This window comes from Lepidochelys olivacea, assembly GCF_965140295.1.
Source record: "Lepidochelys olivacea isolate rLepOli2 genome assembly, chromosome: 10".
Lineage (NCBI taxonomy): Eukaryota > Metazoa > Chordata > Testudines > Cheloniidae > Lepidochelys > Lepidochelys olivacea.
The window spans coordinates 41,512,275-41,538,473 of record NC_140420.1 but is presented as its reverse complement, the minus strand read 5'-3'; the positions used below and the strand labels follow the sequence as shown (position 1 = coordinate 41,538,473).

The following is a 26,199-nucleotide window of genomic DNA, read 5'->3' as shown; positions in this document are numbered from 1 at the left end:
AATGTTATTGACTGGGTGGAGAAAACCTCCTGAACTATGGATGACCACCACTACCTACACCTCTAAGGATGAGCCCAGCTCCAGGGAATTCGCCCTGCTGCAGGCAGCTGAGGGCGGTGGAGAATGCAGTATGCACACAGTGCCTGGGGGAAACTTTACCACTCAAAGGCCTCTAATTGTGTCAGTGTAGGGGGAAAGGCTCTGCCAATGGTGAGAAGCCCTGTATGCTGGAGACGATAGAGGGGTGTTTATGTGGCAGCCCAGCTTGGAGCAGAGCTGTGAGGGTTTTGCTAAGTGAGAGGCAGTAGGGTGTTAGGTGTGAAATTCTCCCACTCTGCTTGATGGATGGTCGTAAGCCGCTAGCTCCACGATCCCCAGACCTGTGACATGGCCAATGGGGAGGTACCAATAGCGAGATGTCCATGTGTGTTTCACTGCTGCCTGATTTCAGCAAGGCTCTGTCCAGGAACGTACCCCAAGGGCTCTCACCGCCCTCTGGGCGGGCAGGAGGTTTGCAGGCAGCTTCCGGCAGGAGCCTGGGTTAGAGTGAATTTAGTGAACTTAAATGTGAGCAATATGGGGTCTGTTCAGGCCGGTGCTGCTCAAACTCGCACACTGTACCTCCTGCCTGTGCCCTGGAACCCCACCCTCTCTGCCCTAGTCTGCACACGCCCTGCTGTTCCAGTCCTGGGGCCAGCGCATCGCAGCACTGGTCCCTCTACTGTGCCAGCCACCTGAGCTGCGGCTGGAGGTTTGAGCGCCCTGGCGGAGCTGGGTATGGGAAGGTTGCCATAGTGCCGGCCTGCCTTGTACCTGGCTCCATGGAGAGCTAATGGCCTATTGAGCTCCTGTGTGCCTCCAGCACCCCCTAACTCATTTGAACTAGCCTATGGCATGTGGCTCTGCTTTCCTTACCCCCCACGGGAGGGGCTAGTGCCCCCCTCTGGGGGACCCAGCTGTGCCAGAGGGGTGCAGCCTCCCAACTCCAGTCCCGCTTGCTTTTGAAGTGTCTTTCTTCCCCCACCTGGTACTGATTGCTTTCGCAATCACCATCATCTCACGGTGGGGGAAGGAAACACTTGCAGATGAGCTGCATTCTGCTGGATCAACCCTCTGTTGGGCTGCACGCCTGGGGGCAAGGGGTGAGAACGAGGCAGGCCAGTCCAAGAACCCTGTGCCATCTATCAGCGGGAGGTGACAGAAGATCAAGGAGCCCATGTGTACATAGGGATGGTTGTGGCTGCTGGGTTTGTGTTGCAAAGTCTCAGGGGTTTGTCTGGTAGCCCTAGCCAATGTGTTGCCTGTGCTGATATTGCAGTACCACGGGAGGGAGGCCCATACTACAGATATGGGCCTGCCCACAACACTCTCTGCGCCTTGTGTGTCTCTGCTGCTCTCCGGACATGTGACTGCAGCATGTGTAGGGATACCCAGGCTAGCTTGATCAAAGCTCAGGGTCCTGCAGGGGCAGGGCTAAGTCCAGCTGCCATAGCTTTACTGCTGGATCAAAGCCAGCTTGGGTCTGTCTACACATGTTGCAATCACACATCTTGATTGCTGTCTAGACATGCCCATTGAATGGCCAGGTGCAGTGCCCCCATGTGGGAGAGAAGAAAGGGGGCTCATTTGTACTGCTATTGAATTCAGGCTGCTGGACCCAGACAGGATCCTGTGGTTTGCAGAAGGGAGTGCTGGGGACTGCAGCACAGCAGGGGACTGAAACACCCGAGAATCCTCCAGGGTACCAGGAGAGCAGGATGCTTACCTGGCGCAGACCCCTGCCTTCTCACAGTCAAGGAGTGCATTGTGAGAGGGCCTCAGGCTTGCTGCCTTCCATGTGGCCCAGACACAAGGCAATTTGAATATCAAGGCTCCTGGCACTGATGAATGGCCCTTTCAATCAATAGCAATGGAATGTTGCCAAGGTACAGAGAAGTCTCAGGGTGAGCCCCTCTGTATGGCTCTCTGGCTTCCAAAAATGGCATCATGCCTCGGAAGTTAACACAGCCAGAATTTCCCTGGAAAGTAGCAGTGCTGGAGGGCTGCCATGTTTGAGTAGCTGCATCCCTACAGACCCCTAAGCTGTCTGCGCCGCCACATGCATGCAGCATTGCAGACAGAACCCAGCACACTGGAGTGAAAACAGCTGCTGGCACGAGCAGTAGGGCTTTTATCTTCTTTAGGCCTCCAGCCACTAGAAGGCCATGGTAAATACACATACACTAACTAGCACTTTCAATAGCAGGTTTACCTACAACCCATACTGGCTGCTGCACCCAGGCACCTGCTACATTGAATGGAACAGATGCAGTTTTGTGCAGGTTTGTGTTTGTGCAAAGGGGTACTACTGTGGGAGGGAAGTGGAGTGGAGGAACTGGTTTAATATTATAAATGATGCTAACTTCTAGTCCCAGTGCCATCTGGGTTGTAGATAAATTCACAGCCTGTCGCAAAAAGGAGAGAGGGGGGAAAAAAAAGAAACCAGGGATGGAAGGGGGGGAATTGCCCATCAATAAAATCTGTGAAAATGTTTAAATGTCCATAAAAACTGGCAAAATAATCTAAGAATTCTTCTACCGCCTCCTTAATCCTCTGCCATGAACTCAGCAGAGAACTGAATAAAGGCACAGAGAGTGGAAGCAAGGTGTGTATTTCCTATGCTCCAGCACCGATTCCCTGCTCTAAATGGACCAGGGAAAATCACCCAGCAGTGATGGGTTCTGTAAATGACATACTGGGTTCTTTAGACTGGGAGTTCAGGCTCTTGGGTGCTGGGCTCTGCCCTGACTTGAGGTGAGCCTTAGGGATGGAGCACAGGACTGGGAAGACCTGTGTTCTGTTTGTACCTCTGCTACTGGTTAGTTGGGTGATCTTGGGCCAGTCACTTCACTTCCCCGGGCCTCAGTTTCTCCATCTGTAAAATGGAGATAATGATACTCCTTTGTAAAGTGCTACATGTAGAAAGTGTTTCCAGCTGTGAAATGTCCCCACCTCCCAGAAGGGTTGGGAGGCATAACTCATTCCAGGGTTTTGAAATCCCTAGATGAAAGATGCTGGAAAAGGGGCAAACTAGTGTTCCACCTCTACCAGAAGGCTGAATCAAAATGACTGAGAGGCAGGTTTCTTGGTTACATGGCTGGTTTTTCAGTCAAGTCACATTTAGTGGTAGTATTTTTGTGGGGACGGCTGGGTGAAAGCTTGCAATGCTGCTACTACAAAGTGGGACCAAAGAAATTGGACCACAGGATTTAATCCCTTTTAGTGCGATGCCCCAGTTAGCCCAAGCTGGGTTCCCACTCTCTGGGGTCGTAATAGATGCACCAGGTATCTCTCCTCTCCCCAGCCATGTGCATTCCCAGAGTTTGGATGCACCCTATGCCAAGGAGGGTGTCCTGTGTTGTCCACACGTGTCTGCCTAACCACAGCTGTGGGGCAAGGACCCAAGTTAGCAGCAGCAGTCTATCCCCTGGGATACCTTGGGATGGATGCGCCTGTTGCAAACATTATGCATCATCTCCCTGGGCAGCAAACAGAGATGATCTGCCTGGGGGGGGGGAGGTGGGATCTTTGTTGTTGAGGTTTGCAGCTGACATTTTGGAAGCAGCGAGGTGGCGCCAGCCAAGAGGCAGATGCTCAGAACCTGCCTCTCAATCTTCTCTGACATTTCCCTTCCCTCGTGACTCCTCACCCCACCCCCGACGGAGGAGATGTGACGTGCAAAGTGACAGTTGGCCAAGTGCAAACACACAAAGGGTAGTATGCACTCGGGATAGCTCCTTTCCTTTCTGTACCCATCTTCTCATCTGAGAAGACATCACTAGCGTTTGCCACCATGGAAATGTCAAGGAAATAGCATGAGACACAGATGCTCTGTGCTCTGCCTCTCTTGTTCCTTTATCCCTGCCCATGTGTGTTCAGCTTTGAAAGAATTAATTAAAGCCCTGCCAATGTCTCGCTGGAAGCACTTTGAAAGCCCCTGTTTGAAAAACTGTTCTCCCCCTCGCTCTCTATTTTCTGCATCCTTGTCCTTTTCCCTGTTCTTTATTTCTGAAAGGTATTTGTATGAAAAGGGGATCTTTGTTCCTTTAAGTGCAGTTGCACATTCGGAGTGGCTGTAAAACCAGCTTTGTTGGCATTCCATACTTATTGTCTCCCACTGGTTCCGGAACCAATGGGCTCAATTTGCGAAAGCAAAAAAAGGTGGGTTTTTCTAGCTGCCACCACTCAAACTCCACCCAGGTGTGGGAAATTTGGCTGGGTTCTTTCCTCCTCCTTCAGCCTCGGAGCCAGAGATGATGAAGATTCTACAGATGGAACTCGCTTCATGAGTCTGTTGTTGCACAAGCAGAATAGAATTCGGCTGGCTCTCCTGGTAGGTGGGCTGCTTCTACATGACTGATGAGTGATTTTTGTCAGTGAAGTAAGCAAATCATGATGAATGGTCAAGAGAAGGTAGACAGGGAGAGTCTCCTAACACAAGAACAAAGGGACAATCAGTGAAACCATAAATAGATTCCTAGGTCAGAAGGGATCTTTAAGATCATCTAGGCAAATTTTCTCTGTAACATGGGTCATAGTTACTTTTCATTTCTGCTGCCCCAGGATTTAAACCCGGGACCTTTGGCATTATAAAGCAAGACCATAACCCTATGCAACAGGTGTAACAAAGCGGCCTTTGGCGGGACACTACTGAGAGTATCAATTTAGGACAAATTGCTTAGAGCAGGGCTGTCACAGCAAGACTGGGGGTCCTTCACTACTAAGGCACACCAAACCAGCCAAACAGAGAGGACTTTGTTTTTTACCACACTGGCAAACCAGAAGCAATTCCCTCAGCCACTCCAGTTTCCCAGTATCACCACCAGCACCACTCCTTATGGGGATGAATGGTCATGAAAACCAATACCCCAGTAAAAGAAAAAAGGTTCTCCCGATCCCAAAGGACCAAGTACCAGATCCAGGTCAATATACAAGTCAGATCTTACCCACAAATCACGCTGTTGCCAATCTTTTAGAATCTAAAATCTAAAGGTTTATTCATAAAAAGAAAGAAATATAGATGAGAGTTAAAATTGGTTAAATGGAATTAAATACATACAACAATGTTAAAGTTTTTAGTTTAGGCTTGTTGGGATTACTGCTGATTTAAACCAATCAAGTCTCTGGAGTACAAACATCCCAGCTTGGATGGGTCGTTCAGCTCTTTGTTCAGAGCTCCAGTTTCAAGCACAGTTCCTCCAGCAGTTAGAAGCAGGATTGAAGACAAAATGGAGGGGTTTCCAGAGCCTTTTATATCCTCTGCCATGTGGAGGGACCCCTTTGTTCTTACTGTGGAAAGTCACAGCAGCAAGCTGGAGTTTGGAGTCCCATGGGTAAGTCCATGCATGATTCAGTTTGCTGGTGGCAGCCATTGCTCACATGCTACCTTGAACGTTCCTAGGAAGGCTCCTTAGATGTGGATCAGAGTCTCCCAAGGTCCATTGTCAGTTAAGTGTTTCTTGATTGGGCACTTACTCAGAATAGTCCTTTCTCAAGAAGCTGACCAAATGTTTCACTGATGCTACTTAGAATCAAACACATTGAGATACAAGTACATAGCTAATATTCATAACTTCAAATACAAAAATGATACACACATACAGACAGCATAATCCTAACCAACAAATTACAACATTTTCATAGACACCTTACTTGACCTCCTTTGTACAAGATTTGGTGCAATTATAGGACCTTGGTTGCAACAATGATCTATGCGGTCACAGTTCATGTCAATAATGTCACATTAATAGATTCCTAGGTCAGAAGGGATCATTAAGATCATCTAGTCAAATTGTCTGTGTAACACGGGTCATAGTTATTTTTCATTTCTGCTGCCCCAGGATTTAAATCCGGGATCGTTGGCAATATAAACCAAGACCATAACCCAACACAACAGGGCCAGCCATTTTCTTTGCTTCTGTGGCAGATTAGGTGGGATTTGAACCTGCCGCCACTAGCGTACACAACAAAAAATGTTCCATTGCTCCACCAAATTAAAAGGGCAGATTTATAACTGATAAAATGAAATACTTTTTTCCACAAAAATTTGACTGTATCGTGGAACTCTCTGCCACATGAAATTGTTGAGGCCAAGATCTTAGCTCGTTTCTAAGAGATTGTTACGTCTAGATGGATAACAAAAATATGCAAAGTTATCTTACTTAATGCTAACAAATTTTGGAAGGGATAATATGCCTGGTACTTCAGCCAGTTTTTGTCTGGTAGAGATCAGTATAAATTGTAACGAGGGGGCAGATTATTCCACAGCTGTTGTGTGGGGTCTTACCCCTTCCTGTGGAGCAGCTGGCCACTGTTGCAGACAGGACACTGGACCTCTGTTCTGATCCAGTCTGGCAATCCCAATGCTCCTAAGTGCAGGTTGCCCTTGGGGGACTATTAACTTCGGTAGTGCCCCTTTAACAGTGCATTAGTGTTATGGAATAGACGTGGAGCCTTCTGGCCTGTTTGCTTGCTACATGAACCTTCCAGGGCTGATGTGGGACCCTGGTGACGTTGCCATCTCGGCACGCCTGGTGCCATTTCAGCTGTCTGGCTGCTGGGGTGGGGTGGGGTGGGGAGAGCGACTTGCCCTGTGAAGGACCCAGGGGAGGGAAGGAATGTGGAGGATGCTCTCTAGGATTTGTCAGGATGGATTCCTGCAGAGCAGCCGAGGTGCACGTCCAGGGTCTGTTCTGTTGAGGGCAGGTGCAATCCCATAGACACTCGGAGGGTGTCACAAGTGGTGGGTCAGTCTTGAATGTAGAATTTGCAGGGCCCTGCCAGGCAGAACCAAAGCAGGGTGATGTTACAGCTTGGTTGTGGCTTAGCAGCTTCAGCACAAGGTTGGGGAGCCAGGAGCTCCTGGGTTCTAGCTCAGTGTCTTAGAATCATAGAATATCAGGATTGGAAGGGACCTCAGGAGGTCATCTAGTCCAACCCCCTGCTCAAAGCAGTCTCTGATAAGGACTCTTCTGTGGCCTTGGGTGAGTCAGGTAGGAGACCGTCGTTACAGCCTGTCAGTAGCAGTGGCCTGTCACCCTGCACGGAGGCAGTGTCACAGCAGGCTGTGCACGTTACAATGGCATGATGCAGTCCTGCCCTTATGGTGCCCCACAGGACAAATACAAAGGGCTGGAGGCTGCACAGCCTAGTGTGACTGGCGTGTCCCTCTGCGGTGGGCTTGGAGTGAGGAGGATGAAGGTGGCGTGAAGTGCAGTCATGCTGGCCTTGAGCATTAGTGGGTTCACATGCCACAGCATGCATCATTCAGTGCATACATGACTGTTCGCTTATACAGCATGTGTTCATGTACCAGTATCTGCAGGCAGAAATGTGCATATGTGACGTGTGTTCCAGTATGTGCTCACGATGTGGTGCGTGCATGGAAGCAGAAGGAGCATACCTTGGAAAGCAGATGCCAGCGATCGGAACTCCCCTGGGTCTAGGCCCCTTTGGAGCTCTCCAGACCTGTCCTCTCCAGGTGTCTGCTTGGGGATGCTGAGCCTTGTTAAGCCACTCAGAGAGCACTGCTCCAGATGGCAGCTTTGCTATAAATAGGGGAGCTGGCGGCGGGAGAGCCTTTGTTTGGCAGCCAGGCATCTGTGTCACGTCATACTGATTGGTGGGTGTCCTCTACACTCTGAGGAGAGGGGATCACGCTTACCAATCGCTGCTTCAGCCAAGGGCCTAGCTCTGCACTGGGATGGGGAGAGGAACCGCCATAGCACCAAAGCATCACAGTTAGGACAGGACAAGGCTCTGTGTCTGGGATCACAGAGTCTGCAGCCTGGGGCTGCCTGACTAGCTACCAGAGGCTAAAATTGCCTTCTGTGCAGGCCCCTGCTCAAGGAGAGTCCTGTACACACAGCTGTACACACAGCCCCGTCAGACAGACTCAACCTGCAAACAGCCTCCCCACTTTCCTGTTAGCTGCGGATGAGCCATTATCCCCAGCAAGTTCCTGCCTGTTTCATCTGTATCAGAGTATGCATGCCCATCACTGTTGCATATAAATGCTTCCCTCCCCTGTTCCCACTGCAGGTGCATGGGCTCCTGAGAGCTGGAATCGGGCTCTCTCCTCTGCTCAGTCCTCCCTGCTTCAGATAATGAATGGGGTTCCAGGGCTGGGATAGCAAGAGGGGCTGTGGGCCAGGATTGAGGAGCATCAGCAAAGCTGTGGGGGCAGGGCAGGGCTGGGATAATAGGGCTGCAGATTCAGACCTAGGGGCATTGGCAGGGCTGGAATAGCCAGAGGGCTGTGGGATGGGATGGGGACCATCCATAGAGCTGGGTCTGAGAGCCTCCTCTACCTACCCATCCCCATTTTCTCAGTGATTTCTCTGCGCACCTCCGGAGGCTTCATGCACACATGGCTTTTGTTTTTCAGGGATGGAGGAGCAGATTGAGGATGATGGAGAACCCAAAACAGGTTGGTGAGATCTCAAAGCCCACATTCTGTGTAGATGACCAGGGTGGAGGCTGGGGCACTGAATTTCATGTTGGGGCTGGGATTGCTAAAGGAGAAACCAACGTGCATGCTGGGAAGGTGGGTCCTTGTGTTCCCACCGCAGCCTCCTGCATGAGTTCCAGGGGGCACCCTGTGGAGGGGGCTGGAATGGGTGGGTGGGTCTAATTCCTCCCTGCACCTTCCCACTGGTTTCTGTGCTGCCTGGCTTGTTTCTTACTGTCACCTGCTCAGTCTTAGCTAGGGTTGCCGGGCATCTGGTTTTCAACCAGAACACACAGTTGAAAATGGACCCTGGTGGCTCTGGTTAGCACTGTGACTGGGCCACACACAGTTCTTGCTCTTAAACAGTGACCCTTGCTGGGTCAGCTACACCCAATGCTGACCTTGTGGTCAGCAGGAAGTAGTTTCCCTAGTGCAGATGAGACAGGGTATGTTCTTGCATGAAACTCACAAGAGTATTAAGGAAAAAAGGAGCCCAGCCCTGAGTCAGAGAATATGTCTGACCCGGAAGATGGAGCTGATGTGCCACAGCCTGGGTGTGCACACAACATATCATGAACACATACTGAAACACACATGTCACATATGCACAGTTCTGCTTGCATCTACTGGTATATTCATACATGTTGCGTAAGCAAACAGTCATGTATGTGTCGAACGATGCACGCTGTGGCATGTGAACCCATTGATGCACAAGCATGTGCATACACAGAGTGGTGCACACTTGCATGTGCACACACTGATGCATGAGCATGCGCACACAGTCGTGCATGAATATAAAGGCATACGCACACATACACATGCTAATGCATAGTGTCGCACACTCTTCCATGTGCACGTATGGATGCACAAGCATAAGCACCCAGTCGTGCATCCAGTTAAGAGCACAAGCTCACACATGTACATACTAAGGCATGAGCATGTGCACATAGTTGTCCATGTATATTGCATACATGCAAACAGATACACTTGCATATGCAAACACATTGCCAAGTATGTGCATACAGTTGTGCATGTTTGTCATAAATATAAAGGAAAGGGTAAACCCCTTTGAAATCCCTCCTGGCCAGGGGAAAGCTCCTCTCACCTGTAAAGGGTTAAGAAGCTAAAGGTAACCTCGCTGGCACCTGACCAAAATGACCAATGAGGAGACAAGATACTTTCAAAAGCTGGGAGGAGGGAGAGAAACAAAGGGTCTGTGTGTCTGTCTTTATGCTGTCTTGGCCGGGGATAGACCAGGAATGGAGTCTTAGAACTTTTAGTAAGTAATCTAGCTAGGTATGCGTTAGATTATGATTTCTTTAAATGGCTGAGAAAAGAATTTTGCTGAATAGAATAACTATTTCTGTCTGTGTATCTTTTTTGTAACTTAAGGTTTTGCCTAGAGGGGTTTTCTATGTTTTGAATCTAATTACCCTGTAAGGTATCTACTATCCTGATTTTACAGAGGTGATTTCTTTACTTCTATTTACTTCTATTTCTATTAAAAGTCTTCTTGTAAGAAAACTGAATGTTTTTTTCATTGTTCTCAGATCCAAGGGTTTGGGTCTGTGGTCACCTATGCAAATTGGTGAGGCTTTTTATCCAACATTTCCCAGGAAAGGGGGGGTGCAAGTGTTGGGAGGATTGTTCATTGTTCTTAAGATCCAAGGGTCTGGGTCTGTAGTCACCTAGGCAAATTGGTGAGGCTTTTTACCAAACCTTGTCCAGGAAGTGGGGTGCAAGGTTTTGGGAAGTATTTTGGGGGGAAAGACACGTCCAAACAGCTCTTCCCCAGTAACCAGTATTTGTTTGGTGGTGGTAGCGGCCAATCCAAGGACAAAGGGTGGAATATTTTGTACCTTGGGGAAGTTTTGACCTAAGCTGGTAAAGATAAGCTTAGGAGGTTTTTCATGCAGGTCCCCACATCTGTACCCTAGAGTTCAGAGTGGGGGAGGAACCTTGACAATGGTGTACACACGGACTGTTGCAAACACACACATTGATACATGAACATGCGCATAGTCTCACACAGAAGTGCACTGTCGTGTGCATGATCACACACATGCCAACACAGCCAGTCTCACGTTGGCACCTGTGCCCTCTCGCACGACTCTTTGAGGCAGGCCAGCTGGCTGTCAGTGAACCCCTCCAAGCTGTGAGCAGACTGGCAGTTTCGCAGGGCCGAGATAAGCTGTGTTATCTTTTAATAAAAAGTGATAGTGGCGCTCTGCTTTACTCAAATGAGTTAATTATATGCCTGGTGATTCCCTTTATCTGCTCTGAGCACAACAATAGCTTTGTTGTATACAGATTGGCTTGCGCCTAATCTCTCCTTGGGAGAGAGCGCACTCCCAACGCAGACTTCTTGATGTTTGTAGCTGCCTGTGAGATTTAAGGGCTGGGGCTTTGATTGGTGGTGGAAGTTGGCGAGTGTAATTACTGTGGAAGGCTGATAAATGCTATGAACTGTTAAATGGATTTTTTCCCTCTACCTTCATTAGTGGTGGGAGATAAACCATACAGCCTCCCCTCCTCTAGCCTAGTCCTTTCTCCTGACCCCCCAAACCAACAGGAGACTGATTTCAGATCTCTACTATAAATTTCAGCAATTAATTTCCAGAGCCTCAGTGCCAGAATTTGGAAGCTGAAGGATATGGTAACATAGCCTGGTATTTGTCCTCTTTTTTTCTTTTCATATTGTGGCAGTAGTTTCTATAGGGGGGGTTTGTGTGTGGGGAGATCATAGTCAGAACGAAGCACCCTGTCCCTGCCTGATCAGGAAATTCACTTTTGTTAAGCGCTGATGCCAAGAGCTGCCCAGAGAAAGCCATGTGCAGGCTACAGTCACCACCAGTGTTTAGCAAAATCAGCTCCGTATCTTGAGTGCCATATCTATTAATGGGCTAGTTACTAGAGCATTCCTGAAACCGCACTCAGGAGATGTTGCTTTCGTTACAAATTACAGGGGTTGAGTGGAGGGGAAGGGAGATCTTGGATTTTACTATCCTTCAAAGATATGGCTGGGTCTCTGTCCATTTCCTAATCAGTAGGCATCCCCATCACAATCCCACTACTAATAATTGACACTGATAGCAGACTAAATTAGAGAAGCCAAGGACTGAGCAGACAATGGATTTCAAACTCTCCACTCATGCCTAGGGGTGGTGTCTCCAGAATTGGACTCTGGCTCATAAAAGAGGGGCAGCTTTGGGTATGTAGAGAATGTGATCTCTAGGGCAGTCAGGCCAGGGGCTCTGCTCAGTGTCCTCCTCTGGGTCCCTTGTTTTGATTGTCTGACCTGTACTCAGTTGAGGTCTGGGCTCTGTTGCCTCTCTCTCATGTGAGGGGGCAGGCTTTTGTTGTTCTCATGGGCTCTGCCCACTGACCTGGGATTCAAACAGGCAGGATCACAAACAGGGGGAGCAGGCAAAGACAGAGTTTGCAAAACAATTAAATCGGGTTGTTTGGCTCCTTGATCAGAGGCAGCTCAGATGCGGCAGTGAGTCCCGGGCAGGGCAGCCAGGGCCAGTGCAGAACCGGCTGGGCAGGACTACATCACCAGGGAGGAAGAAAAGGATCCATTTGGGGTGGAGGAGAGCTGGGAGGAAGAGCATGTCCAGGATGCCCTGACGAGTTGGTGGATCTGGGCCCAGTGTGGTTGAATGCTCTGCTGCTCTAATGCTCTGTTTGCTGCATGCTGTGGTCCCAGGCCTGAGTTTGACAGAATTCTCTCTTCTCAACAACAGCTTTGCAGCCTCTGAAGACCCCAGAGAACAAAGAAGGTAAAGGGCATTTCTTCTCTTCTTTTGTACTCGCATACAGGGTCTCTTGCAACAACTACACAAGCTGGCAGACCCACTGGCTTCTGTACCCTTAAACCTCTGAAACCTAACTGCTATTACAGCCAACTGGCTGTTTAGCTCAGCAGGGACAGTTGGAGATCTGAGCTGTTGGTTATCTAAAAACAGCAACCCAAAGCCTAATGCAGAACCCCAACCATCTGCTGGATGCTTTGTGTATCTGGGATTTAGATGATTGTTTTCTGCCCACTCTTCTGATTTCTAGATTTGCTCATCTCCATGGTGTTTGCAACTTCTCCCAGTTTGGTGTCAGCTGTGTATTTCATTAGCACCCTGTTGGCTTTCACTGCCAGGTTGGCAATGAAGGTGTTAATTAGACCAGATTGGATTCGGAGGCCATAAACCCCCCCCCCCCCCAACAGATCCCTTGCTGTTTAATTCTACCCTTTGTTTGTGGTTTCTTGGCCACTTTTCAGTTCACATCAATGATTTTATCCCAAGCCAATCAGGTTTTTGCTAGATACAATATTAACCGCATTAATAAAATCCAAGTGTATTTTATTGATATCTACTGCATTCCCCTCGTCCATTGATTTTGTAATTCTCCCAAAAAGAGCAATCAAGTTTGCCAAGATTTATTCTTTCCCAACATCCAGCGCAGTTTATTGCTCATGCATCCATTATGCTCTAGCTATTTATTGACTTTTTCTTTTAATTTCCATCATTTCACTAGTGCTAGAAGCTGGGCTAATGAGACAGTAATTGCCAGAATGATTCATTCATTCCTTTTTGCTGAGAACATCCTGGCTTCCCAAGTTCTCTGCGATACAAGCAATCATTTCCCAGGTGCACTGCGGAGGAAATGGCCAAAAGGCAACCAGATGCCCAACTCAGTGAAAATCTATGGGAGTTGGGCACCTAACTCCCATTTATGCCTTTGAAATTTCTCCTCCCTTCTTCCCCTGATTAATTAGCTGGTTGCTTTAATATCCTAGGGTCCAACTACCTTGGGTTGCACATGCAGATTTCCTTCTCAGTCATCAAAATTTATTTCTTTTGGTGTTAAAGGCAGATTTTCCTAAAGCAGCTTGGGGTCTCAGCTATTGTTAAGTCATGGTTAATTTCACCCCCTCCTCCATTATTAATGGCCCTGCTTTCTCTCTTGTGCTGCGTTTTTTCCTTCTGGATTTATAAAAACCTTTTCTTACTCCTCTTCACTCCATTAGCTAGAGCATTATCTCAATCTGCTTTCTCTTCCTCCCCTTGCTGCCCTTATCTTTCCCCTGCAAGCCTAAACAGTCTGTGCTTGTTGTCATTGCCTCCTCACTTTTCATCTCCAAGCCAGATTGTTTGCTTAACCCCACAGCTTTGAGGAGTCCCTTTGCATCCTTCCTTGCTGCTTTTTTTTTTTTAGCAGAAATGTAGTATGAATAATGGCATCTCCTAGGATTCTCCAGCTGATGAGGATTTTCAGTGCTGTACAATGAGCTTTGAAAACACTCTCTCTCTCAACATGCACACAGGCCTTGCTGTGTAGTCAGGCTCAGCCTCTGGGAATGAGGGGGGAAATCTCTCAGCCTTTACTCTCTGCACTTTGGCAGCCCAGACCTTTTGCAACATTGGCTTTGTCTGACAAACCACCCCACCCTGATGATCTGACCACTCCTGCTTCCCTGTCTCTATGCCTTAGTGTAAGGAGAAGTTCCTGTGGAATATGGCTGAGTGAGACTGGCTGTTTAACCATTACATTGCCGGACAAATCAATGCTTAGGGAAACCCATCAACACAGCCTGCAGACACTCGATAGCAGAATGTTGGTTAAAGTGAAAGGTAGTGCTGGCTCAATGCACCATAAATAGGTCACTTTGTATTGTTATTATTATTCCCTTTAGGTGTATATGACTTTAAGGGAAGCTGAGGTCTCCAACAAGCATAGAGATTGGTGCCCTCCAGCACTGGGTGCATCATAAGGATTAGGCCTGTGTGAAGCTTGCAGGAGGCATGGGGTCCTCTGCACAGCTGCCTGGAGCTCTATTCCTACCTGTGTTCTCATTTTCCCTACGTCCCGGGTGCGCTCTTGGGTTCCTTGCATCTTGAGTCAGTCATCACAGGGGGGAGTGTTCCAACTGTGGCACTGCACTCCAAATTAAAGATGTCACTTTGTTGTAAACGTATTGGAGTTGTTCCAGTGTTGTGTGGGAGGAGGAAGGATGGCCAGGTGCTTATGGCTCGCACCACGGATCTGAGCTCCTGGGGTCTATTTCAGCCTCGATCACTGTGTGAACGAGGACAAGTCTTTTACTGGCTTTGTGCCTTGGTTTCACCATATGTAATTAGACAGTAATAGCACCTCCTGTGGGGCTATATTCATCTAGGTTTATAAACCCCTTTAAGTTCCATGGCCTGCAGCAACAATGGGAGAATGCAATATTGTTGTAGTCCAGAAAACCAGCTCTAAGCGAGAAGGCATGGGAGCTGGTGACCAACCTTCCTATCCTCAGACCTGGTGGGCCTGCGAGCACGTGCCATGCACAGTTCTTAGTAGTCCAGCCTTTGTAAGTTGGGCACAGCAGTGAGTCCATGGACATGTGTCTGTGCTTGTTTAGGGACTGTGCTTGCTCACCATACAGAGGCAGCTAACTAGGGGATTCCAGCATGAGCACAAGGGATGAAAATCCCCCAACAAACCCAGTGGCAAACCCACTAACAGCCACGACAAGAAGAGAAGGGTCTGTCCTACCTACCGAGCAGTGTCTGTGTGCTGCAGGGCTGCTGTCAAAGCTGGCAGCCTGCCCGTGCCAGCCTGCTGGCTGAGCTCGGCCAGAAAGCTGCTTACCCAAGACACTGGGTACAAGCCACCTTGTGCCAAAGCCATATTTTTAAGCTACTGCCGGTTGTAAATCATTCAAACAAACAGCCAACCATTAAAGCAACACAAAGCAGATTCGGGGGGAGGAGCAAGGTGCTTTGCTCGGATGCAGATTAACGTCATGGTTGGGCAGCATTTCTGCTAGCTGGAAGCAGTGATGGGGGTTGCTCTCCAGCTCATGGGAAATCAGCTGATACATGCCAACTGCCCCTCATCAGCTCAGGCAAAGCAAGGGCCTGCCTGGGAGCCCTGCATCCCATGCAAACCCTGAAACTTGGGGGCTGGCCAGAGACCGAGGGTAAGATCATCCTGGGCTTCTGCAAGCCCCTGCAGAGCAGAGATGACCTTGGGTGTTATGGTCACGCCAGAAAGGTCCCCACACTGTTAATCCCATGGATGTCAATGTGTCCACTTCCAGAGTGGGGCTCTGTCCAGTATTAAGAAACCCCAAATTTCATCAGAGGTTTGTAAATACTGGATCTGATTCTGCTCTCACTTACTCCAGTGCAGCTCCAGTGACTTCAGTTCATTCACCAGCATGAGCAGAACTGGGCCATCATTTCATTGCTTCCTGGTTTTGTGTCAAGCATGAGATCCCAGTGTATGGAGAGGAAGGTTGTGGGCAGGGACCGCAGCATGTAGAGTTGCATAGTGTAACACCACCCTGCTGGGGCTGTCTACAGGGATCAGACTCTGGGCAGCTGGATTGAAAGAGCATGTGCTGCTACGGCTGGAACGAAAGAAGCAAAGCTGCCAGGGCCTGCAGTAAAAGGCTCTTCGGCCTGTGTGTGGGGACGAGCCACTAGAGAGGGACAAAGACCCACCCCGTTCTAGCCTGGGCATACTGGTCTGGGGTCATAGGATGGAGGGCATTTAAATGACCATGTAAAACTGAAGCTCTGCGCAACAGCCTCCAGATTATCCAATTTCAGGCCTGTGGAGCCTGATCCGGAGAGGTGCTGAGCATCTGGAACCCACATTGACATCGAGGGGCGTGCCAGGAGCTGAGCATCTCCCAGGAGCAGGCTCGCGACCACTCTGAGATTACGAATTTTCGCTTTGTAAGTGAATCCAGTGGTGAGGAGGGAGATCAGGCCTGGAGTCGGAAGCAGGCCCAGGCTGGACAGCAGTGGTGCAGGCTTCTCCATGCTTACCTGCCTGGGCAGGTTCACCTTTAGGTTGAAGAGAGGAACTTGGCCTCCATGATGCCCCCAGCCCAGGCTGGCAGCGGGGAATCACTGGGACCAGTTGTGGTGTGGGAACCAGGTTACTGAGAACTGTCCTGAGACACCAACACATTCCATGCAGGCCACTGCAAAGCTGCCACAGGAGAACAGCTTGTGGGCACTCCAGCCCACATGGGGTTTGAACCCACAGCCTCATTACTAAAGGCTGTATCTCCTAGGCATGAGGCACTTGCTCCCAGGTGGGGTTGTTCACATTCAGGAGTACCATCCATGCCTGCAGTGTAAACAGCCCTCACAGTGGACTGGCCACACAATAGCTGCTGCCTTTGCCAGTGCACTCACTGCAGTGCCAGCGTCTAATGCTCCGTAAAGCACTTGGAAATGCGTGGCATTTTGCAGGAGGTGCACAACCGTGCTCTCTGTGCTGGCCTCCTGGCGGTCCCTGTGTGGTAGGAGAAGTGTGGATTTTGATGCAGTAAAAGCACCGTGCTGGTCAGACAAGCCCTGTGGCACATCACCTGCCTTGATGAGAGTGCTGGAGGAAAAGCTTTATGGCCCTGCAGCATGAGCTCTGGATCCACAGTGTGCCATGGTATGATAGCAATACTCTCCGCTCCCTGAACTCTTCTCTCCTGAGGCTCTCCGGAGAGCGTTGGAAAGGGGAATGGAGGAAGTCTCCTTACACTCGTGGAAGGAAAGTGTGAATATCCCCATTTTTCAGATGGGTGAAGTTACAGGGTCTTCCAACACAGCAGTGAAGGAGCCTGGAATTTCTCTTGTGAGTCCCCTGCTCTATCCACTAGACTCTGGGATATTCTCTCACTGGGGGTCACAACGCAGCAAGCTACCCAATCCTTCCCAGATTGCTCAATGAAAGAGAGTCCCATAGGGATGGGAGGGAGCTCCTAAGGGGCTCCTGCTATGGAAGAGGGACCATGGATGGGATAGAACACATACCACTGCATTAGATCCCACTTCATTCCCCGTATCATGCTCAATGCAACAGTTCCATGCCCTTCAATGCATGCATCTTACAGTAACTAAAACCTACCTCAGTCCCTTCCTGTGCCCGCGGGGAATGCTAAGTGAGTTGTCTGTATCCTCATGGAGACTCGTAAAGCATTTTCTCCATAAATCATTCATCCGGTGCCAACCTTAGCAGAGCATGAGTGATATAAGCATGAACCCCAGGGCACCGGTTGAGCTGCTGTAACTTTGAATGGTCATTTATTGAAATGGGTGATTTGATGGATTTATCTTTCTTTTTTTTACTTTAAATATCAGCCATTTTGCTGTATTGGGCTGGTCGAGGTTTTCCTGACCATTTTTGTTAACTGGGATGAGGGCAGGAGTGTGAGCTAGTGGCTGGCGCACAGGACTGGGGTTTTTTGAGTTTTTGGTGGAAAAAATCAATATCTGAAGTATTTTGTCGAAAAGCTGAAATACTGTGATTCTGAAATGCCGACCTAGTGGCGCATGGGAATTGTAGTTCAGGTACTTCATGTCCCCATTCTCCTCTATAGGTTGGAATCCCTGGTTGAACTACCTGATGAGGGGAGGGGAGGAGATCCATCATGGCAGTGGTGTAGCTGCAGGGCATCATGGGAAATGAAGTCCACCCATAGAAGAGAATGGGAATACAAGCATCCAAACTACCATTCCCATGAAGCAGTATGATGGCATTTCACAATTAAAATATTTTGGCTTTCTGGCGTTCATTTTTTTTAAATGAAAATTTGAATTTTTCTATGGAAAATAGACACTTTGTGAAAACTTTCACTACGTCGAAATCCCAATTCTGCATCAAAAAAGTTTCAACATAAAATTTCCCACCAGTTCTATTAATCACCTAACATTCACCCAGTAGGCTGAACCTTGTGAAAACTGGCCCCTTGTATGGATTGTGCCCTTTGACCCGCCTGGGAGCCATTCTCGGTTTCTCTGTATTCTCTGTTTCTCTCACCTTGTCCACTCCCCCCACATAAGGTCAGTGGATTGATTATTCACTTTTCTTTCACTTTCAGGCAATGAACAAGAAATTGACTGACAGGAAATGGAGGAGACACAGAAATGATGCCCCATGCCACAGACTAGCAGCCTGTCCTCTCGGACCATTGTAGCCTCCTGGGGGATGTCCTATGGGAGACACTGAACATCCCATCGCCTGTGCCACCATTGCTACATACCCTGGCCATGAAGGACAGCAGCTTCAGCCTGTTTTCTCTGTTTGCTTCACCATAACCATCTCCCCCACCAACACACACACACAGGGTAGACGCGACAGTGTCGCTATGTAGGGCTCGCTTCCTCACGGGGCTGGATACACTTTATTCCCAGGAGTTATTGTCTTCCTGGCCCAAGCAGCCCAAAGGGACCTGATTCTCCATTGTCCTGCACCTTGGGTGCTCACTTCTACCAGTGCAAAGTGGGTGCATAGTGCTCCCAATGGTGAGCATTTGCACTCACGCTGCCCTGGTGGAAATGACTGCACAAGATGCAGGGCAGTGGAGAGTTGGGCCCAGGATGTGAAGGGCCCTTTCCTGTAGGTGATTAACTTAGAGATCAGTGGGATTACTGCTGCTTTTAAAGTTAAGCAAGCGCTTAAGTGCTCTGCTGGATGGGTTGGAGGGCTCTGGCCCCTTGTGAGATTGAACCCTCCCTGCACAGGAGGTGCAGCCAGCAGAATCTGAGCAGCCAGGAGGGATGCAGTGGGGACTCTTGTCCTGTGTCAAACGTGTGTGTGGGCAGGTGGGGTGGGTAGTAGGGTGGGCAATATCGATGGTTAAGGGGATATTTGGTTATCAGTGCCCCATTACAGCACCAGCTCTTGGTGTCTTGGCCCTTGTAGCATGTGACTAACGTGAGAGCCAGCTCTATGGCTCCATGGATGTCCCTCCTCCCCACTCCCCACTTCCAGCCATCCTTCCCCCGCTCTCACCACAAAGCAGGCTCCACTTATTCCCACACCCCAAATTCAGCTTCTAAAGCAGGCGGACAGGGGGGAGGGGATGGGACCAGGTGTCCATGTCTTTCAGAAGATCCTAAAGACAGAGGCTCTAAGTATCCTTGTGCCCTCCTGTCTGTCTTTCCTGTCCTGCACCTGGTGCCTGATGCCTAACCACAACTGCTCTCCTCCATTCAACCAAGGGGAGCCTGCTGATCGTTGGACCATCCTCCCCCCAAGATGCCTTCATGGACAAGGTTCAACAACCTCCAAGAGGCAGGCCTGTGGAGGTGGACAGTGGGCCCAAGAAAGTCTTTGAAGCTCCTTGGAGATGGACAGTGGGTCCAGGTGGCTGTAGAGATGGGGAGTGGCCTAGTATGGTTGTAGACGCTCTGTGAGGATGGAGCTCATAGACTTGAGTGGAAGTGGTCCATGCTCTTGGTCCTGGCTATGGCAGAGGCACAGCTCCAGAGAGCGTCTTGTTATCTTTAATGTTGTACCACTGTCACCAGCATGTGTCTTTTGCCTTAAGCCCCTGGAGCCAGATCTGTCCCTGGCTTAATTCCATTGAGGTTGGTGGAGTTACCCCAGGGGTGCGTTTGGCCCAGAGGATTTTGTGGGGCAGGAGAGGGAGAGGAAACTTCATAGATCTCACCCCCCTGCCTTGGCCTTGCTTTAACAAAGAGTCAGGAAGTATCTGTAACTGGATGTTGTGCCTGCTTGGGCCAACGGTGAGGAGGGGAACTTGCAGGTCAGATGTGACCCTCGGCTACTATCTCCCGAGCTGCTTGCATCCCTGCTGGAGAAGGGGACGGGCATGAGCAGAGGCAGAGATGGATTCTCCCACGGTTTTTGCATCCCTGGTTGGGAGGGATGATCCACAATTTTCTGCAACAAAGCTATTCCCATTTCCTGCTCTGTCCATCGGAAAGCCTCCCCTGTAGCCTGGTTCCAGGGCCAGAGAGGCCAACGGCACCACCTCAGCTCCCTGTGAGGAGCGCTGGGTCAGGCACCTCAGTGAAGTTAAATGGGAGTTCCCCCATGGCTGTAGCTCTAACACACTGGCCAGTGTGTTCCTGGGCATCTGGTAGCCATTTTGAAGCCAAGGTTTCCCATGAGCTGATGCCTCTAAAGTATGTGTTTGGAGCCAGCAATCCTGAGGTGAATGGAAAATACCTGACTGAGCAGCATGGTACCTGGCTGTGACCCTAAGCTTTTCCTATCAGAAAGCGAGAAGCAAGGGGAAGCTAGGCTGAGAGAATCCAATGGACCATGGAGGCCCACCTGCCTTCTCAGATCCACACATTGTTCATCTGAATCCAGAGGGAGGCCCCATGGTGGAGCAAAGCAGGGGATGGGTGCCAGGGCCTATCTGATGGACTAAAGGCTCTGGTTTCTGAGGCTACCATTGGCCCTCTCACCAGCACTAAAATCACTATGGGCTTCCCAGCTCTGTCGATGGGGGGTGGTGCGATTAACTTCACTGGGGATGCACTTGTTTCCCAGTTGAGGGGCTATTATAGGGGGTGGTGGGGAGCACCTCCTATCATTAAGATTGCTGACACCTCCCTATATAAGACCCTGCTTTCATTTGTTTTATAGCTTTGCCAAGCTTTAGCTGTTTGGGCAGAGATTTTCCATGCCAGAGGTCTGCCTCAGGCTGAATGCATTTGGCAAATTTCAGCCAGAATGGCTTGGCCATTTCTGAGAAGGAGGCTAAGGGAAAGGACATTGTTTAGTCCACATTAAAAACAATTTGGGCACCCTTTTCTTTGAGCAGCTTTAGCACCCTGTTCTTTGGAGTGACACTTGAAATTTGGTGGGGGCATGACCTCTGTGTCAGATGTGCCTGTTGCCACCCTGGTGAAAATCTGCCCACATTTGCTCAAATTTCTTTTTAAAATTGCAGTTTGCATGTGCCCAGAGACTTCAGTTTTACCAGCAAAAATCTCTGATGATTCCATCCTCACTGAGCATGCTCAAGGCTCTCTCAGCTCTTAGCGCTGACCAGACTCTGCATGTGCCATCCCCAAAGAGCAGCTGTGCATGCTGCTGCTAGACTAGGGCTGCTGGGATAAAGCTGGGCTTGCCCTATGATTGCTGTTCTAGGCCAGGTGTGGCTAGGCACTAGAGCTGAGAGCAGAGAGGCTGTCTCTCCTGTGCTCTCAGGGCCCCCTTGCCTTGCTGGGATCCAGGCACTCTGGGGGAGAAAGCTGTCTGATGTGAGTGCAGAGGGGACAAAAGGTGGATCAGGACAAGGGAAGGAGTGGTGAATCTAGTGAGCCTGGGGTTGCAGGGGGGAGGGATGCTGGGACTAGCAGGATAAGGAGGCTGGGACTGGCAACTGGGGGAGGGACTGGGAACCAGGGAGAGAAATGGGACAGGACTGGGAGCCAGTTGGCTGGGGTGGGTGGGGGACTGACACTGGCTGGACAGTGAGATTGGGATTAGGGACCAGTGGTGGGGGACAAAGGAGGACGGACAACTGAGAAGGAGTTGGGATGTGGGAGGAGAATTGGGACTGCTTGGGCAAAGAGACAGGGCAAGGAGGGTGGGAAGGGGAGACTGAATTTAAATGAGCAGCCCAGGGAGGGAGATTAGGAGTGGGAGCCTGTGGGGGTGGGAAGAAGAGGGATCTCAGATGTGGAACTGGGAGAGGGAACTGGCTGGGAGAGGAGTTGGGGCAAAATGGGGAGAATTGTGATGGGGTGTGAGTGAGATTTGGGAGAGAGTTTGGTATTTGGAGAGCAAGCGGGGGGGTGGAGTGGGGGAGAGGGAGACTAATGCAGGCTGGACAAGGAGATGGGCTGGGATGAGAAGCCTGAGCAGTAAAGGCGACAGGGTAGGCCAGGAGAATGGGACTGGAACAAGGAACCAGGGCTGGGACAGAGACAGAAATAGGTTGTTGGGGAGAAGGGATCAAGCTTGGGAGCAATGATGGGAAGAATCATAGAATCATAGAATATCAGGGTTGGAAGGGACCCCAGAAGGTCATCTAGTCCAACCCCCTGCTCGAAGCAGGACCAATTCCCAGTTAAATCATCCCAGCCAGGGCTTTGTCTGTGCCACTAGAGCCCATGCCCTCCAGAGCTGGATTGGAACCCAACTGAGGCTCATTCCTCTGCCGTCAGCAAGCATCTGGCAAAGTGTGGATCTCATCCCCCTCTGAGCCACATAGAGGATGACAACCCACTACTGTTACCAGTTACTCCATGAGCTCCAGTGGCAGAGGTCTGTGGGGTGAATCTAACAGTTCCAGCCCTGCTGCTGATGCATATAGGTGTCAATATGCCACACAAAGGAATTCCTGATCTTTCAGTTTATTTTTTTAAAACTTTGGAAAATATGTGACCCCCTTGTGCATGTGTATTATGGTACAGTGTTTAATGACATGGTCACATACTGTTGTTTCCACAGGATCCCTTCCTGTTTCAGTGCACTGGCTAGACCTACTCTAGGAATTATAGAATCATAGAATATCAGGGTTGGAAGGGACCTCAGGAGGTCATCTAGTGCAACCCCCTGCTCAAAGCAGGACCAATCCCCAATTAAATCATCTCAGCCAGGGCTTTGTCAAGCCTGACTCAAAAAACCTCTAAGGAAGGAGGTTCCACTACCTCCCTAGGTAACCAGTCCAGTGCTTCACCATCCTCCTTGTGAAAAAGTTTTTCCTAATATTCAACCTAAACCTCCCCCACTGCAACTTGAGACCATTACTCCTTGTTCTGTCATCAGCTACCACTGAGAACAGTCTAGATCCATCCTCTCTGGACCCCCCTTCAGGTAGTTGAAAGCAGCTATCAAATCCCCCCCTCATTCTTCTCTTCTGCAAACTAAATGAATGAAGTCTGCAGGACCCTGTCTCGTTTGTTGCTGAGGAACGGAGCTTCAAGAAGAGAAAGGCATGGGTCTCATGGGAAAGGCAGTTGAATGCTGCCCTGGACAAGTGGATTCTATTCCTGTTCCTGAGGCTGAGTCCCTGTGTGATGCTGGGCAAGTCAAACCAAGTCTTAACAGGGGACCACTGACTGTGTTCCTCATTTTGGGGGTGCCTGACTGGAGACCCTGCGTGGAAGTGTTGAGCACGCCCTGCTGCAGCCGGTCAGTGAGAACTGTGATTGAATATAGAAAGTGCTATATAATGCTTGTCAGGCCCTAGGTGCCTCGTATTGGGCACCAAAATTAGTAGATACTTTTGACCTTAATCTCTTTGTGCCTCAGCTGTCCACCTGTAAAATGTGGATAATATCTCTCATCTCTCCAAGATGCTGGGGACGGGGGATTCGTTAATTTTGGTGAAGCACTTCGCTACTCTAATGATGAGTGCGGGAGAAAAGCCCATGAGGAAATGAATAATTCTGTCTCAGAGCAGGGTTTGAATAGTGGGCAGTAGATGGGGCATAGGGGCCTCACATGGAACAATGAGGCGAAAACAAAATATTGACTAACTGCCCATTAAGGGAACAGAGTCCACCGTGCATCGTGATGGAAAAAACAGTATGAGATTGTGTAATTAAAGACTGTGTCATAAAGCGTACGCACCAGGGACCGAATTTAGATGGCCATGGTGGCCTTAATTCTGACATTTCCTAACTTTTGATGGCTTGACTTTGCAATCTAAATAGCTTCCTTTTAATGTAGCTTTTGTGCATAACAAAGACCTGTGCAGGCCATGGAATGTTTGAGTTAAAGGGCCTAAGACGGAATGTTCTGGCCCATAAAAGGAGCAGAGCCATTTAAGCTGTGCTCACAGCACCAGCGGAAACATAAAGCGACAGACCAAAGTCAGGGAGATGCCAGCATTGTCCAGCCAGCCTACCTTATGCACATTTTCTGATCCCTGGCTGCCTTCTTCACCCTCCATCCCTGCTTCTCACACTCAGGCCCAACCGTGTTGCATTCAGACATCCTCAGCACTCGTCTCTGGCCCCACTCAGGCAGGGAGATACCATTGTGCTAGAATCAAGGTCTGATTTGGTATTTTTTTTAATTACTTAAATTCTGGAAGCTGGAGTATTTTGTGCCTTGACACATTTTGGGGGGAATAAATGCTTGGTTCTTTTTGACAAAATTCCTGGGGTCTGGTGTGGTTTGTAGTATGGTTTGGTGTGCAGGCCCAGCAGTCCTCGTTGGCATGAGGAGAGAACATCAGCCGTAGAAAGACCTGAGTTGTAACTCAGTAGCTGGGGGATATGTATTTTCCTATGATCTACTGGGGGTTCTAGGAGAATCCAGCTGCCTGCTAGGGCCCTGCCAGAACCTGTGGACTTCCCCACCCTGGAGAACCTGGGACTCCTCTGTCAGCCCTATGTTAGGGAGAGGGGTGCGGGTCTAGATCTCTGGCTAGACCAAGAGGAGTCCCTGATGTCCTCATCCCATGGTAGGACTCATTGCCAGATGTGAACGGCGTGCAGACGTAGCCCTTTAGAGGCAGCCTCCACCCACATCCACTGTCAGGGATCCTCAGCTGCCCCATCCCAGCTGTTGGGGACTCTCCAGCTCCAGTGGGTATTGGAGAGGCTAAAACTCCTTCCATTCAAACCTGCTGTGAGGGGTTCCCATATTAGAGGCACGGGCTCCTGCAAACGAGAGAGCCAGGTCACAGAAGAACTTCCCGCTTTCTGGAGCTGGGTGTAAAGAGGGGTCTTAGGTGTTACTACATTGCACAGTTCTGTCAGTAGTCAAGGCTGGAGCCATGTGGGGTTGTTTCCATCCTGCGTTCAACCTCAAGCCACTCTCCCCAGTCATTGTCCCAGCATACAAGAGGTACTCAGGGGCAGCACACACAAGTGCTAACCAGGCCCTGTGCACCCAGCCTGCAAAAGCTATCTCAGGTTCTCCTGTGGTGATGTCTTGCCCCTGGGAAGGTGCTGGGATTCATGCTGTGTCACTGAAGGGTTTGTACTCTGGCCATGAAGCCAACTTTTCAAGTGTTGAGGTCATGGGGGGCAGGTGGAGAGTGTATGGTTTAAAGATATCTGACATGCAATGGCCATGAAGCAGCCCGGGAGCCTTGGGGCACTTGCTAAAAGCACTGGGGTATGGATCCATTCGAAAGTCCATCTCCACTGCTTCCCCAGTTCTGGAGTTTACAAGGTTCACCCACTAGTTAAGTCAATGGGGTTGCTCCAGATCTACACCACTGTAGCGAGATGCCACTGAAATCAATAGGGTTACACCAGATTAACAGCAGTGTAAGTGAGATCAGAATTTGGCATGATGGGTGTAAGCATCTCTCCTTAAGAGAGCTGGCTCAGATAATTCATTCAAAACATTTTTTCAGTAGGAATGGCTTTTCTGTCAAAATGACAATATCCATTTTTGATAATAATTTGGGGGTTTGATCAAAAAACTGGAAAAAATTTTTTTCACATGTTGGCAATCAAAAGCTGAAAAATGTTGGCTGAAAACTGAAAGAATTCTGCTGAAAATTGAAAATGTTGGTTTGGACTAAAATTTTGGAGGTTCTGAAAACTTTGAAGAAAAAAGTGAAAACATTTTTCAGTTTTTTCAAAATTTGTCATGGAAACAAAACCCATTTTTCCCCAACCAGCTCTGCTCCCTGTATCCAGAGGTTACCAAAGATGGGAGTTACCACCTTTTAAAATATGTGACACAGATTGCTCCTGAAGGACAAGGAATAGTGGAGGGAGGAGGAGGACGGAATGGTTGCTGGGAATAAACTGAGTCATATTTTGTATCATGTATCAAGTGTCTTCTAATCCCTGTTACATTCTGGCTCAGTATTTGCACCATGCATCATAGTAATAAGCAGCCGGACAATGGCAGGTGAGTGTGTGTGTGTAGCCCAAGATATATTTGGGGTCTTCCAATAAATGAGGTTCTTTCTAAGGTTCTCCTAGATAGCCCCTGGGAACTTCTGAGTTCATGAGACAGCGTCTAACTGTGGT

At 49.3% G+C, this 26,199-nt stretch overlaps 1 protein-coding gene across 5 annotated transcripts in view; it reads left to right on the top strand.

The window, feature by feature from the left end:
* CD276 (CD276 molecule) overlaps positions 1-24,359 on the top strand; it is a 96,349-nt gene extending 71,990 nt beyond the window's left edge. For 2 of the 5 annotated variants that reach the window (XM_084642312.1, XM_084642311.1), the window contains exons 6-8: positions 8,426-8,467; positions 12,235-12,270; positions 18,369-24,359. In XM_084642312.1, coding sequence (XP_084498438.1) covers positions 8,426-8,467; positions 12,235-12,270; positions 18,369-18,391 — 101 coding nt within the window. In that variant the 3' untranslated portion in view covers positions 18,392-24,359. The remainder of the gene's footprint in view (positions 1-8,425; positions 8,468-12,234; positions 12,271-18,368) is intronic. The other 3 variants (XM_084642314.1, XM_084642313.1, XM_084642315.1) reach the window with 3 other exon arrangements.
* Positions 24,360-26,199: the final 1,840 nt, after the last annotated feature.